The sequence below is a fragment of the Equus asinus genome, chromosome 18 (genome assembly GCF_041296235.1).
Source record: "Equus asinus isolate D_3611 breed Donkey chromosome 18, EquAss-T2T_v2, whole genome shotgun sequence".
In the NCBI taxonomy this organism is placed as follows: domain Eukaryota; kingdom Metazoa; phylum Chordata; class Mammalia; order Perissodactyla; family Equidae; genus Equus; species Equus asinus.
In genome coordinates this window covers 31,192,150-31,205,623 of record NC_091807.1, presented here as the reverse complement: position 1 = coordinate 31,205,623, position 13,474 = coordinate 31,192,150, and the positions used below count along the sequence as shown (strand labels likewise).

The following is a 13,474-nucleotide window of genomic DNA, read 5'->3' as shown; positions in this document are numbered from 1 at the left end:
ACTTGTCTTTTTATTTCCAGGACATCTTTTTAAAAAACAGATTTTTATGAGTATCAAATAAAAAACAAAAAAAGGAGAGCTGTATCTTCATACAAGTCCCCCTAAATTAAGAGCTCAGTATGTCACCAGCCACAGGCTCTGTGCCAGCTACTCTTTGGGCCTCCCCAACTCAAAAGCACTTGGCTTTCAACTCATCAGAGGAGTGGGCAGAAGGGAGGAGGAGCAGAACTCAGAGGCAGCTACCTCCCAAAAGGGGCGTGCCAGGGCCGAGGGACAGCGGAGGAGGCAGGTGCTCATGGCAAAGGAACGACAGGGAGCAGTGTGAGACCTCATGTAGACGTGTCTCTCCACAAAAAGCAGCACCCACAACAACAAGTTAACTGTGAGATACAAAGTTCCTGATTTTATAGAATACACAATGCCCATTAGTCAAGAGACAGACACCCCCCGACTCGGCCCTAACCCCTGCTTCTCCCCGTCTCTGCACTCGGGCTGGAAAGCGGGTCACCCTTCCCACACACAGCCAGCCTTCTGGGCAGACGGGCGCTGCGAGGCCTGGGGTAGTGCAGTGTGCCGGGTAGGGGAAGACACAGAACACTTCCTGCAGTTTTTAAAATCATGTGTTACTCTGCTAAGAAGTTACTCACATCATGCAGCGGCCTTAAAATTTTATTTTGCATGGTTATACAGCCTGAATGACTGGCTCGCGATCCAAGGCAGTTTTCCTGAGTTTTGCTTTTCAAGATGATATTGGTGTCGTTGCAGGGCACAAAGTCCTCACTGACAAAGAAATCACACTAATGAAACAAAATCAAAACCAGTGTACTGGGACCACAGATGACAAAGTGGCTCTAAGCAAGCCATTCCCACACCTCTCAGAGCAAAGGGAATCAAGAGCCAAAAAATACCTTTTAAAAATCAAATGGCACCTGGAACACACTCTTGTATAAAGGTCAAGCTTGTAAATTATTAATCCACGATGCTCAAAAGTGAGAGACTTAAACATAAGGCTAAAATCTGGTGAATCTTCTCACTTCCTCTTCTTCATGGAATAGAGTTTCTCTTCAAGTGGGACTGGGACAATCCCTCCACACTCTTTTACTTCCTGGGTCAGAGGGTGTTTTACAACATTCGGTCTAATCACATCAATGTCTCGAGACAAGTACTCCATTATGCTTTCAACAGCTGTTGGTGGTGCATAAAAATCCACCAAGAAATACCTGCAATAAAATAAAAATTTGTGAATTCCTGCTTTCTGAAATACAACAATTCCACTAATTTGGTCAATGTTTTCATTTTACTCCTTCCCCAGATAAAGACATCAGCTACACACACACACTCTTTGTCAAGATAGAAATGCCAGCTGACCAGCAAAACAGAAGTGTAGTGTATACCCAATATCCCTTTTCCTACGGCCTTTTCCCATTACACTCGCGTGAAAATCTGAATCCAAACAAACTTTGTGGTAGCAAAAAAGCAGTGTGACACTACATACAGCGGGAAACACGAGAAGTATGGTAAACTTAGGGGTGCAAGGACCGAACTTGCTGTTCAACAAGACTCAATTTTTCAAACCATTAGTTGACGTTTTTTGTGAAAACATGTATTAGTCTCCTAATTTTCCAAAGGAGTTTTCAAGTGACTCAATGTACCTAAGAGATACAGTAAGTACAATCAGCCACACTTTACAAATGAGGAAAAAGATTAAGAAAGGTCTGGGACTTGTCCAAGACTATCTTGCACATTCAAGAATTGACAAGGAACGAAAAGAAAATGACTTGAATCTTGGATGAGAGAAAGAATTTAACATTCCTCTACTCCGAACAGGCATCTCATAGAGCTCACTGGTCTTAAAGATCGACAACTGCATCAGCACTCAGCTGGGCAACAACAGAAAGGAAGAAGCCTCTTTATTCCCGCCCACCGCTCCTCTCAGTTCTGAACGTGCGAGCCTCCCTTGTATTGTGTGGTTTGGACCACAGCGTTGGTAAAGGACAGTTTCAATGCAGTGTTTCAGGATTCTGCGATGTTCCAGCTGGTTAAGATGACCTTTTGACATCACATCACTTACTTTGTTCTGGTACATTCTTCTCCCAAAGATATTCCCATCCTAGGTCTTTGCACTCAATGTTCCTTCTGCCAGAAATGTTCTGTGCCCATAACTCATCCCTCACTCCCATCATGTTTCTGTCCAAATGTCACCTTGTCAGAGAGGCCTTCTCTGACCACTTCTAAAGCAATATCGTCCTTGCCCCCACCCCCCCCCCAGCCTCGTTACTCTATTTCACTTAGTCAATGCTTTATTTTTTTTCCCACAGCACTTTATCACCACTGAAAGAGTATGTATATGTTTACTTTCTGTCTCACTCCACTAAGACATAACTGCTCTAGAAAGACGGATTTTGTTGCTCTATCCCCAGCACCCTGAACAGAGGCAAACATACAACAGATCCACAGTAAATACTTGACAGTGGTGGTGTTAGCATGAAAGGTGGGAGTCTCACAGAAAGCAGGAAAGACCAAATTGAAAATGGACAAATTCAGCAAGGAAGGAAGTGATGAGAAAAAGGATGGAATTTTGTGTAATTCCACACAAAGAGGGTTCAAAACTCATAAGAAAATTTCCCAAGCAACCATTCACTCTTAGCCAAGCCTAGTGGGAAAGTCATCCAAGTAAACAATAATTAAAAGTAAAAGGACAGAAAAACATTTATCATGTAAAAACATTAATCAAAAGAAAGCTCAAGTGGCTACAGTAATATCAGACAAAGTAGATCTCAGAACAAAGAAAATTACCAGGGGAAAAAAGACAATACATAATGCTGGGTTCACCAAGAAGGCACAACAGTCCTAAATGTGTCTGTAGCAGATAACAGAGCTTCAGCACAGAGGAAGTAAAAATTAACAGAACTGAAAAGACAAACAGACAAACCCACAACAATAGTTGGAGACTTTTAACGTTCCTCCCTCAGTAATGGATGGAACTAGCATACAGAAAATCAGCAAAGATATAGAAAAAGTGAACACCACCATCAACCAATTTATCTGACATTTATAGAACCCTCCACCAGACAACAGCAGGATACGCACTGTTCTCAAGCACACGGAACATTTACCAAGGTCGACCACATTCTGGGCCATGAAGCAAGTCTCAACAAATCTAAAGGGATTCGAGTCACACAGAAAAATCTTGGAAAAAATCCCAAAATACTTGGAAACTAAACATATATCTATGGGTCAAATAACCTACAGATCAAAGAAGAAATCAAAAGGGACAACATAAACTACTTTGAAATGAACAAAAATGAAAACAACATTAAAAAACGGGGGGGATGCCACGAAAGCAGTACTTAAGAGGACATTTTTTTTTTTTTTTTAAAGATTTTATTTTTTTTCCTTTTTCTCCCCAACGCCCCCCGGTACACAGTTGTGTATTCTTCGTTGTGGGTTCTTCTAGTTGTGGCATGGGGGACGCTGCCTCAGCATGGTTTGATGAGCAGTGCCATGTCCGCGCCCAGGATTCGAACCAACGAAACACTGGGCCGCCTGCAGCGGAGCGCGCGAACTTAACCACTCGGCCACGGGGCCAGCCCAAGAGGACATTTATAGCACTAAACACCTTCGTAGCAAAAGAAAAAGGCCTCAAGTCAATGATCTCAGCTTCCACCTTAAGAAACTGAAAAAAGAGGAGCAAATTAAATGTAAAGTAAGACAATACTATTAATGCTAATAACAAAGATCAGAGCAGAAACCTCTGAAATCAGGAAACAGAAAAACCATAGAGCAAATCAATGAAACCAAATACTAGTTCACTGAGAAGATCAATAAAACCGATATACCTCTAGTGAGACTGATCAATAAAAAGAGATAAGACACAAATTACCAATATTCGAGAATGAGAGAGGTGAAATGACTACAAATTTTACAGCTATTAAAAGGATGGTAAGGGAATATCATAAACAATTTCTGCAATAAATTTGACAACTTAGCCAAAAGTCCTTGAAAAATACCAACTACCAAAACTCACTCAAGAATAAACAGATAACCTGAATAGCCCTATATTTACTAAAGAAATTAAATTTGTAGTTACAAACTCTCCCGCAAAGAAAACTACAGACCCAAATGGCTTCACTGGTAAATTCTACCAAATGTTTAAGGGAAAAATACCAATTTTGATACAAACTGATCCAGAAAATAGGAAAACAATTCTGAACTTGTTCTCTGAGGCCAGCATTACCCTGATACCAAGACAGACAAAGACGTTACAAGAAAAGAAAAAAACAGACCAATGTCCCTCACGAACATAAATGAAAAAATCCTAAACAAAATTTTAGCAAATTGACTACTATAATATATAAAAAGGACAATACAGGATGACCAAGTAGGGTTTAGCCCAAGAATGCAAGATTGGCTTAACATCTGAAAACCAATCAATGTAAATCACCATATTAGCAAATGAGAAAAAGAAAAATCACGTGATCAGTTCACTAGACACACACAAAAAAGCACTTAAATTCTCATGCCCATTTTTTATTACACTCGCAGCAAACTAGGGATAGAAAGGACCCTCTTCAACCTTATAAAGAGCATCTTTGAAAAACCTGCAACTAACATCATCCTAGCTGGTGATCTGGATGCTTTCCCCCTAAGATATGGAACAAACGAAAATATCTGTTTTCACCACTTCTATTCAACATTTTACTGCAGGTTCTTGTCAGTGCAAATAAGGCAAAATAAATATATGAATAAATAAAAGGCATCCAGCATGGGAAGGAAGAAGTAAAGACTGTCTTTATACACAAGTCATGATTGTGTATATGGAAAAATGTGAAAAAATTTATCAAAAAAAAAAGCTACTTGAACTAGTAAGTTTAGCAAGGTTACAAGATACAAGATCAATATACAAAAACTCAACTATATTTCTATATACTAGCAACAAATAATCAGACCTTAAATTAAATATAAAAATACTTAGGGATAAGTCTGACAAAAGATGTGCAAGACCTGTACACTAAAAACCACAAAACGTTGCTGAAAGAATTTAGAGAAAACCTACACAAATGCAGAGGGATGTCTTGTCCATCGACAGAAAGATTCAAATTTATTTAGACATCAATTCTCCCAAAATGACTTACAGATCCAAAAGAATCGCAATCAAAATCCTAGCAGACTTTTTTATTAGAAATTGACAAACTGATTCTAAAGTTCATATGAAAATTCAAAGAATGAGAACAGTCAAAACAACGCTGATAAAGCATAAAGTTGAAGGACTAACACTATCTGATTTCAAGACTTATTATAAAGCGATAGTAATCAAGACAGTGTGGTATTCATATAAAGACACACAAATAGATCAAGAGAACAGAGAGTCCTGAAATAGACCTATACATTTATGCACAACTGATTTTTGACAAAGCTGCAAACGCAATTCAGTGGAGAACGGACAGACTTTTCAACAAATGGTGCTGGAACAATTCAATATCTAGGTGCAAAAAAATGAAGTTTGATACATATCTGTACCATATACAAAAATGAACTCAAAATGCAGCACAGATCTAAACATAAAACATAAACCTATACAACTAGAAGAAAACACAGGAGAAAACCTTCGTGACCTTGGGTTAAGCAGGGACACCTTAGACACAATCCATAAAAGAAAAATTTGATAAATTAGACATCAAAATTAAAAAGTGCTCTTTCAAAGAGACTGTTAAGATAATAAAAAGACAAGCTACAGGCTAGGATTTGTAAATCACACGTCTGATAAAGAACTTGATTCTAGAATACAAAGAACTCACAAAATTTAATTTTTAATAAAAGCCATTTTTAAAAAATGGGCATAAGATTTGAAGAGCATTTCACCGAAGATATACAATGGTGAAGAAGCACATGAAAAGATGCTCAATACAATTAGTCATTAGAGAAATGCAAATGAAAACGACAGAGAGAAACCTACTAGAATGGCTATAATTAAAAACACTGACCATACCAAGTGCTGCTGAGGACGCAGAAGAACAGGCATTCTCATGCACTGCTAGTGGGAAGCAAAAATGATACAACCACTTCGGAAAACAGTTTGGCATTTTCTTAAAGACAAACATATCCCCGCTATTATGATCAAGCCATTTCACTCCTAGGTATTTACCCAAGAAAATTAAAGAATGTGCCCATACAACAACTTGTACATGAATGTTTATAGCAGTTTTATTTATAAACAACACTAATATCCATCAATATGTAAACTGATAAGCAAACTGTGGTATATCCATACAATGGCATACTATTTGGCAATAAAAAGAAATAAACTATTGATACAGACTATTGACGAATCTCATCACAATTTTGCTGAGTGAAAGAAACTAGAGTAAAAAAGAGTACATACTGTCTGATTCTACCTAAATAAGATTCTAGAAAATGTAAACTAATCTATAGTGAAAGAAAGCAGATCAGTGGTTTCTAGGGATGGGGGTACAAGCGGAGGGAAGGATCAGAAGAGGCAGGAGGAAACTTCTGGGGCGACCAATTTGTTTATTGATTGATTGTGGTGATTTCATGGGTATATACACACATCAACCTTATTCAATTGCACACTTTAAATATGTGCAGTTTAATGTTTGTCAATTATATCTTTATAAAGCTGTTGACATAAAAGAGGAATGTAGGAAATTGAAGTGGCAGGACTCAGTGAATGATTTGATATGGGGGGGTGGTGAGGGAGAAATTACAGCTAATGAAGACTCGCAGGGTTTCTCGAGAAATGAAATAAAAACAGCGTAAACTCCTCCAATACCTGGCAAACTTCTTGAGGCATGACTTGCACACTTGCTCGCTCATGAAACCACCATTTGGGCTCACTCTGAAAATTCCACACCAGCTTGGCCAAATTTTCCAAGGTTTAATTCCACTTATTTCTACTCCACATAGCAGACAGCAGGATTGTAACCATCCAACTTAAGAACCGCTCATTTGTTCCACATTTAATTATGGTCATGCATCACGTAACAATGGGGACACGTTCTGAGAAACGCATCTTTAGGCAAATTCATCTTTGTGTGACCATCACAGAGTGTACTTACACAAACCTAGACGGTACAGCCTACTACACACCTAGGTGTATGGTAGAGCCTACTGCTCCTAGGCGACAAACCTGTACAGCACGTTACTGTGCTGCATACTGTAGGCGAGTGTAATACAGTGGTAAGTGTTTGTGCATCTAAACATATCTAAACATAGAAAAGGTAAAATCAAAATATGGTACACCTGTGTAGGGCACTTACCATGAAGGGAGCTTGCTGGACTGGGCACTGCTCTGGGGGAGTGAGTGAGTGGTGAGTGAACATGAAGGCTAGGATGTTACTGGACACTCCTGTGGACTGTGTTAACACTGTACACGTGGGCTACATTAAATTTATTAATAATAATAAATTAACCTTGGCATACTGTAACTTTGTTACTTGATAAACTTTAATTTTTTTTAGCTTTTTGACTCTTGTAATAATGCTTGGCTTAAACACACATTTTACAGCTGTACAAAAATTTCCTTTCTTTATAACCTTATTCTATAAGCTTTTTTCTATTTAAAAATTTTTCTTTATTAAAGTTTTCTGTTAAAAACTAAGACACAAACACACACATTAGCCTAGGCCTACACAGCGTCAGGATGATCAATATCACCGTCTTCACCTCCACATCTTGACCCACTGGAAAGTCTGCAGGGGCAGTAACATGCATGGAGCTGTCACCTCCTATGATAACAGTGCCTTCTTCTTGAACACCTCCTGAAGGACCTGCCTGAGGCTCTTCTTGAGGAGGTGCCACTCTTTGCAGAAACATGTCCATGGTGGTTTGCTTGGTTTTGTTTATCACAGATTTTCTTGTAAGCAGATAATCCACCACGAACATTCCTCTCTATTAATGAAAGCTTTTCAGTGTTATGTTCCATGTTTTCACACTTTTCAAAGAGCTTGTTGAAGTCTGCAAATGCTTCTGCTAAATCCTTCACTGAAAATTTTTCTTGAGTGTCCCTCTTTTCCTTCTCCTACAGTTTCCTTTTCTCTTGCCTCTTCTTCAGCTATGTGTGCCTGTTCCAGTTCCAACAAGTCCTCAGTAGTCAGTTCCTCAGGAACCACCTCTAGGAGCTCCTCCATGTCATCCTCATCCACACCTGAGTTAAAGTCGTTTGCCATCTCAACACAGCCTTGTTGATTTCTGCAACCTCCTCATCCTTGGCAAATCCTTTGATGTCACAGACGAACCTCCTGAGTGTCTTCTTCCAGATTCCATTCATACACTCCTTTGTGACATCACCCCAAGCCTAAGCAAGGTTCTTGGTGTAGTCATAGTGTAATCCTTCCAGAATGGTCTCAATGTCTTCCTCAGTTGCAGCAAATAGCCTGGGCAAATGTCCTCCTCAGGGGGTAGGCCTTAAAAGCTGCTAAAACTCCTTGATCCATTGGTTGGATCAAAGAGGTGGTGTCTGGAGGCAGAAACACCACTTTGATATTGGGATGAAGATCACCAATAAAAGGAGGATGTCCAGGACATCAACAATAAACAAAATCTTGAAAGGTATGTTATTCTCCAAATAGCACCTCTCCATTTTGCTGGCATAGCAATTCAGGAGGGCATCTTGGAAGAGGAGTTGGGTCATCCATGACCTCTTATTGCTCCTGTAGTGCACTGGCAGTGTATGCTTATTGATATGCTTGAAGATCCTGGGGTTCCCACTGTGCCAGGTCACAAAGTTTCAATTTGTAGCCTGCAATACTGCCCGCAAGTCAGACTGTTATCCTGTCCTTAAAAGCCTTGAAACCTTTTGTTGACTTGGCCTCCTTATGGATAAAAGTACTTTCAAGCATCTGTTTCCAGCATAGGGAGGTTCATCCATATTGACTATCTTCTCTGGCAAGTAATTTTCCTCCACAGTCAGCTCATCCAGTTTCCAAAAATTCCTCAGCTGCCTTCACATCAGCACTCGCAGACTCACCACTTTCACATTATGTGACGAACAACATTCTTTAATCATTTAAACCACCCACACCTAGCAGCAAATTCAACATCACAATCGGATCCAGCCTTTTCTTTCATCAATTGCAAACCAACTTTTTGCTTTGGCCATTATCGTCACAGTGCTGAGGACATGCTTCTGTGCCTGGTCTTCAATCCAGGTCATTAGAAGTTTCTCCAGGCCCTTCTTGAATTTCTGTTAGTCTCATGGCCTTCAATGAAGCAGATCCTTTAACAGCCTTCATCACTTTGTTCTTGTTCTTCAAGATTGTGGCTATGGCAGAATGGGACATGCCTGCCTGGGGAGTAATAACCATCACTGATTTTCCACCTTCGTAGTCCTTGATCACTTTTAATTTTGTTTCCAGATCAATCGCTCAACATGGCCTCTTTTTTTTTGAGGAAGATTAGCCCTGAGCTAACATCTGCCACCAATCCTCCTCTTTTTGCTGAGGAAGATTGGCCCTGAGCTACACTCTGTGCCAATCTTCCTCTATTTTATATGTGGGATGCCCGCCACAGCATGGCTTGATAAGCGGTGTGCAGGTCTGCACCCGAGATCCAAACTGGGCCACCAAAGTGGAACGTGTGAACTTAACCACTGCACCACCAGGCTGGCCCCTCAATATGGCCTCTTATTAGCAACATGAGCAGTGGATAGTGTGTGCTTAGGAGCCATGATGAACAAAGTGACACAAGATTAAATCAAGCACAAGAGAGAATGATGCAATCAAGAGATGAGATGTTTGAAGCTGCTGCTGGTGAAACACAGCATAAGGTTTTACAGCAAATTTTTTTTTATAAGTAGAAAGAGTATACTCTAAACTAATGATAAAAAGTATACAGTACAGTAAATACACAAACCAGTAACACAGCTGTCTTTTATCACTATCAAGGATTATACACTGTACTGATAATTGAACATGCTACACTTTTATGTAACTGGCAGCACAGGTTTGTTTACCACACCACATCACCACATACACACGAGTAAAGTGTGGCACTATGACGTTACGACAGCTATGACATTACAAAGGTTAGGCCAACACCAGGAGATAGGAATTCTTCAGGTCCATTATAATCTTACGGGACAACCATCATACATGTAGTCCACTGTTGACCAAAATGTGGTATATGACTGTATTGATTACTTACCTTGAGCAAGGATCTGGATTGGAGCCTAAAATATAAGTGTGATTAACCTTAAATTTCCTTTTCCTTGCCACTCCCCAGCCCTTAACCCACTCCCCCAACCCCCAAATAACTTTGGCTGCCTGGGGGCCAGGGCATGGACAGCTGTCACTCAACATAGCACCCAGCACCTCTTTCTTCCCTTTTTACCCATTTGTTCTTTCATTCAGCACTCATCAAAATGTCCTTCCAAACTACCATGGACAAGTCATGACCTCACCCTTTGACTGCCAACATTCCCACTGTACTTAATTCTATGAAGGGCATTTTTTCTTTAAACACATATGCATCCTCTCTGAGCTCCTTCCTCTTTCCTTGACTTCTGTCCAGTTTTCCTGGAAGACTCTTCCTCTTCTGCTTTATCACACTTAAAGCCCTGTGCTTACAGCCTGAGGGAGTGTGCTGGTGAAATGCCACGTACTACCTAGGGTAACACGGAGGGAAGTGCTCAGCAAGGGCCTGACACACTCTGGGCACTCAGTAACCCAAGCAATCCCCACTGCCAGTCCTGGACTGCTCCAAGTCCCCTCCCTCCAGAAAGTCCACAAGCGTCTCCTCTCCTGAGTTAAGCCTGCCTTTCGTTACAGTCAAGTATTAAAGTTAGTCAGATACCATATCTGGGTTCAGCAAGCATTGTTTTCATCCATTCTCCATTCAACTGCACCACAGAGGCCTTTCTGTGGGCTAGCCTTCGAGTCTAAACCTGTTTCTAAGAGAAAGTGTGTTTACAGTTGCCAACAACCAACTCAGCTGCCCACAAATCAATTCTCTTGCAGTCTTCCTGAACGGTGTTCTCCATACACTGGTCCTCACCAAACGATCCTAAGAAATATACTCAAAGCTTTTGGATACCATTTTGCAATAAGGGTAAAAAGGATACCCAAGGATGGAGACTAGATGCCAGATACATCAGAAGCCTCTTACTTCAGAAATTAAAGGGAATGTCTTACTAGAACTTTCTAATTTTCAAATTGCTCTCACATCTTTTAAAGAGCTTCTGAGGAAGAGGATGAAAGGGAAGTGGAAGTTCCACTCCATGTGGCAATTCAGGAAATGGAAGAAGAGGAAGTGGTGTTGGCACTGGTTTGGGTTCAGCAGCCCTCTCCCCAGCAACAACTACTAGTCTAGCAGTTTTCAAACTGGTTTCCTACACTTGCCTCCTCTGAGTTTTATAACAGTCAAGTCATGAGCTCAAGGTCACTCAGCTACTAAGGGGCCACAATCAGGATTGTAACAGAGAAGGCCTTTTGACTCCAGGACACAAGAAGCCACAGGTAACTTCGGGGACCAAGGGGTTACAGAACCACAGAATGTGAAGTGTGGGAGAGGACCATGAAGACACTGCATCCAACCCTTTCAGGTTTCTTATGAGGAAACTGATCTGCTCCACGTCACGAAGTGAGAGGCAGGAACCAAGCAGAAGCCCTGGACAAACTCAATCTCCACCTGCCTTAGTGACCCAAGCACACAGGTCCAGTCTCCAGACCCCATGGTTCTCTACTCTGTCAAAATCTCTTGCTACCTAGCAGCCAGCATTTTGGAGGTTTCTCAAGGACAAAATGAAGCCCTAGAAAAAGGGCCTGAAAATCCTAAGCTTGGCTTCTGGAGGCTCCCCACTACGACCAAACCCCTCGAGCCTTTGCCTTCTTTGACCTACTGTGCCCTCCCTCTACCGGTCATGACACTCCTCTAGCAACCAAACCCAAACAAGAGCAGTGGCCAAAATGCAAATGGGTTTGTGCCCACAACCACAGCTGTGACAATCACTTCATGCTTATCACCCTGCTGATCTGTGCCTGGAGCTCATGTGGGCAAAGACTGCTTCTACTCCCATGCTCCTTATTACACCATGGAAATTTCCACAAAAAGGAACCACCACCAAAACAGAGAAGGGGGGAATGGCTCAGAGATGGGCAGATCTTCCTGTATTCATCACTCCCAGTTGAAAGCTGAACCTCTTACCTCCCCACCTCCCTCCCAGGGAACCAAGAAGTCCCTCCCCATCACGAGGGAACCAAGCAGAAGCCCTGGACAAACTCAATCTCCACCTGCCTTAGTGACCCAAGCACACAGGTCAACAGTCCATTATGGCTTCCCACACAGGAAAGAACGTGACCAATTCCTGGTTGCTGCCAGTATATGTTCTTTTTTCTCACCTAGTTATCTTGGGCAAACTTAACTGATCAATGAATATCTACTAAGGGCAAACCTCAGAAGGAGGCTAACAAGATGAGGTACACACGGCCTCAACCTCCTGAACATTTAGGCCAGCTGGGGAGAGAAGTCACAGGGCCGCTGTGCTAGCAGAAACCCAGGCTTCCACTACTTCCACAAGATGCCCAGTTCTGCAGGAGAGAGTGGAAATGACGCGGGGTCAGCGACACCTGACTCCCAGCGGCTGGGTTTTCTAACTACAGACGACCTGAGGCATGACAATAAGACTTTTTTCAGATATGAAAGACGCACCAAGTGCAGCCCGGCATTTGCATTTTTACACATGAAGGAAGTGAGGCCCAGGAACAACCTCCTTGGAGCTGTAGTTCTGGGCAGCTTCTGGGGCCTCTAAGGAGCCCTTCCGCAGGACAGTACTGGGCCCTAACAGACCTGTAAAAATGGGAGTTAGGTTGCAAAAATGACCTTGGAACTCCCCTGACACCCACTCCCTCCATCTTGCTGAAGGCTGCCATGGAGAAGCCATTCTGAAATCCAGATGAGCTGCTGTTAGGGGCCCAAAGAGGGGCTCAGTGTCTCCAGAGGCATCTGAGAGCCCTGTGCCCCACCTTCCTCCTGGCCCTACGAGAGGGGAGGATCAAGAGGACTCAACAACCACAATGAGATATCAATGTCTGCTTCTCCCCCAACCAAGCTGGCAGGACCAAAACACAAGACCACAAGTCACAACACATGCGGACTCTTTCTTATCTCCAGCTTCATGATAAGCTCCTCAGTCAAGGTAGAATAGTTCAGAATTATGACTACAGTTGCAACTGCCTAAATAAACGCAAAAGTTGAGATTCCAATATGAAAAAAATATATTAGTTCCCCAAATAGTTTTCCATTCTCTACTCTGACTCTAATCAATGATTAATAGATGGGCAGAGCGTTCTGAAAAACCCCAGCTTAGCAATCTAAAATCTAATTATGTTATACGTTTCCAGGACCTTCAGCCATGTGCTCAGCGGCGCCAGTGAAATAGTTCTGCACACCAGGCAGCCAGGTGGACGGAAGCATCACCATCGCCTTAGACACAAAGCCCAACAGTGTTTACATTTAAAGG

At 41.8% G+C, this 13,474-nt stretch overlaps 1 protein-coding gene across 1 annotated transcript in view; it reads right to left on the bottom strand.

The window, feature by feature from the left end:
- Positions 1-651: 651 nt before the first annotated feature.
- The window catches only part of MRPS6 (mitochondrial ribosomal protein S6), a 135,004-nt gene continuing 122,181 nt past the window's right edge, over positions 652-13,474 (bottom strand). The window contains exon 4 of the mRNA XM_044750935.2: positions 652-1,220. Coding sequence (XP_044606870.2) covers positions 1,031-1,220 — 190 coding nt within the window. The 3' untranslated portion in view covers positions 652-1,030. The remainder of the gene's footprint in view (positions 1,221-13,474) is intronic.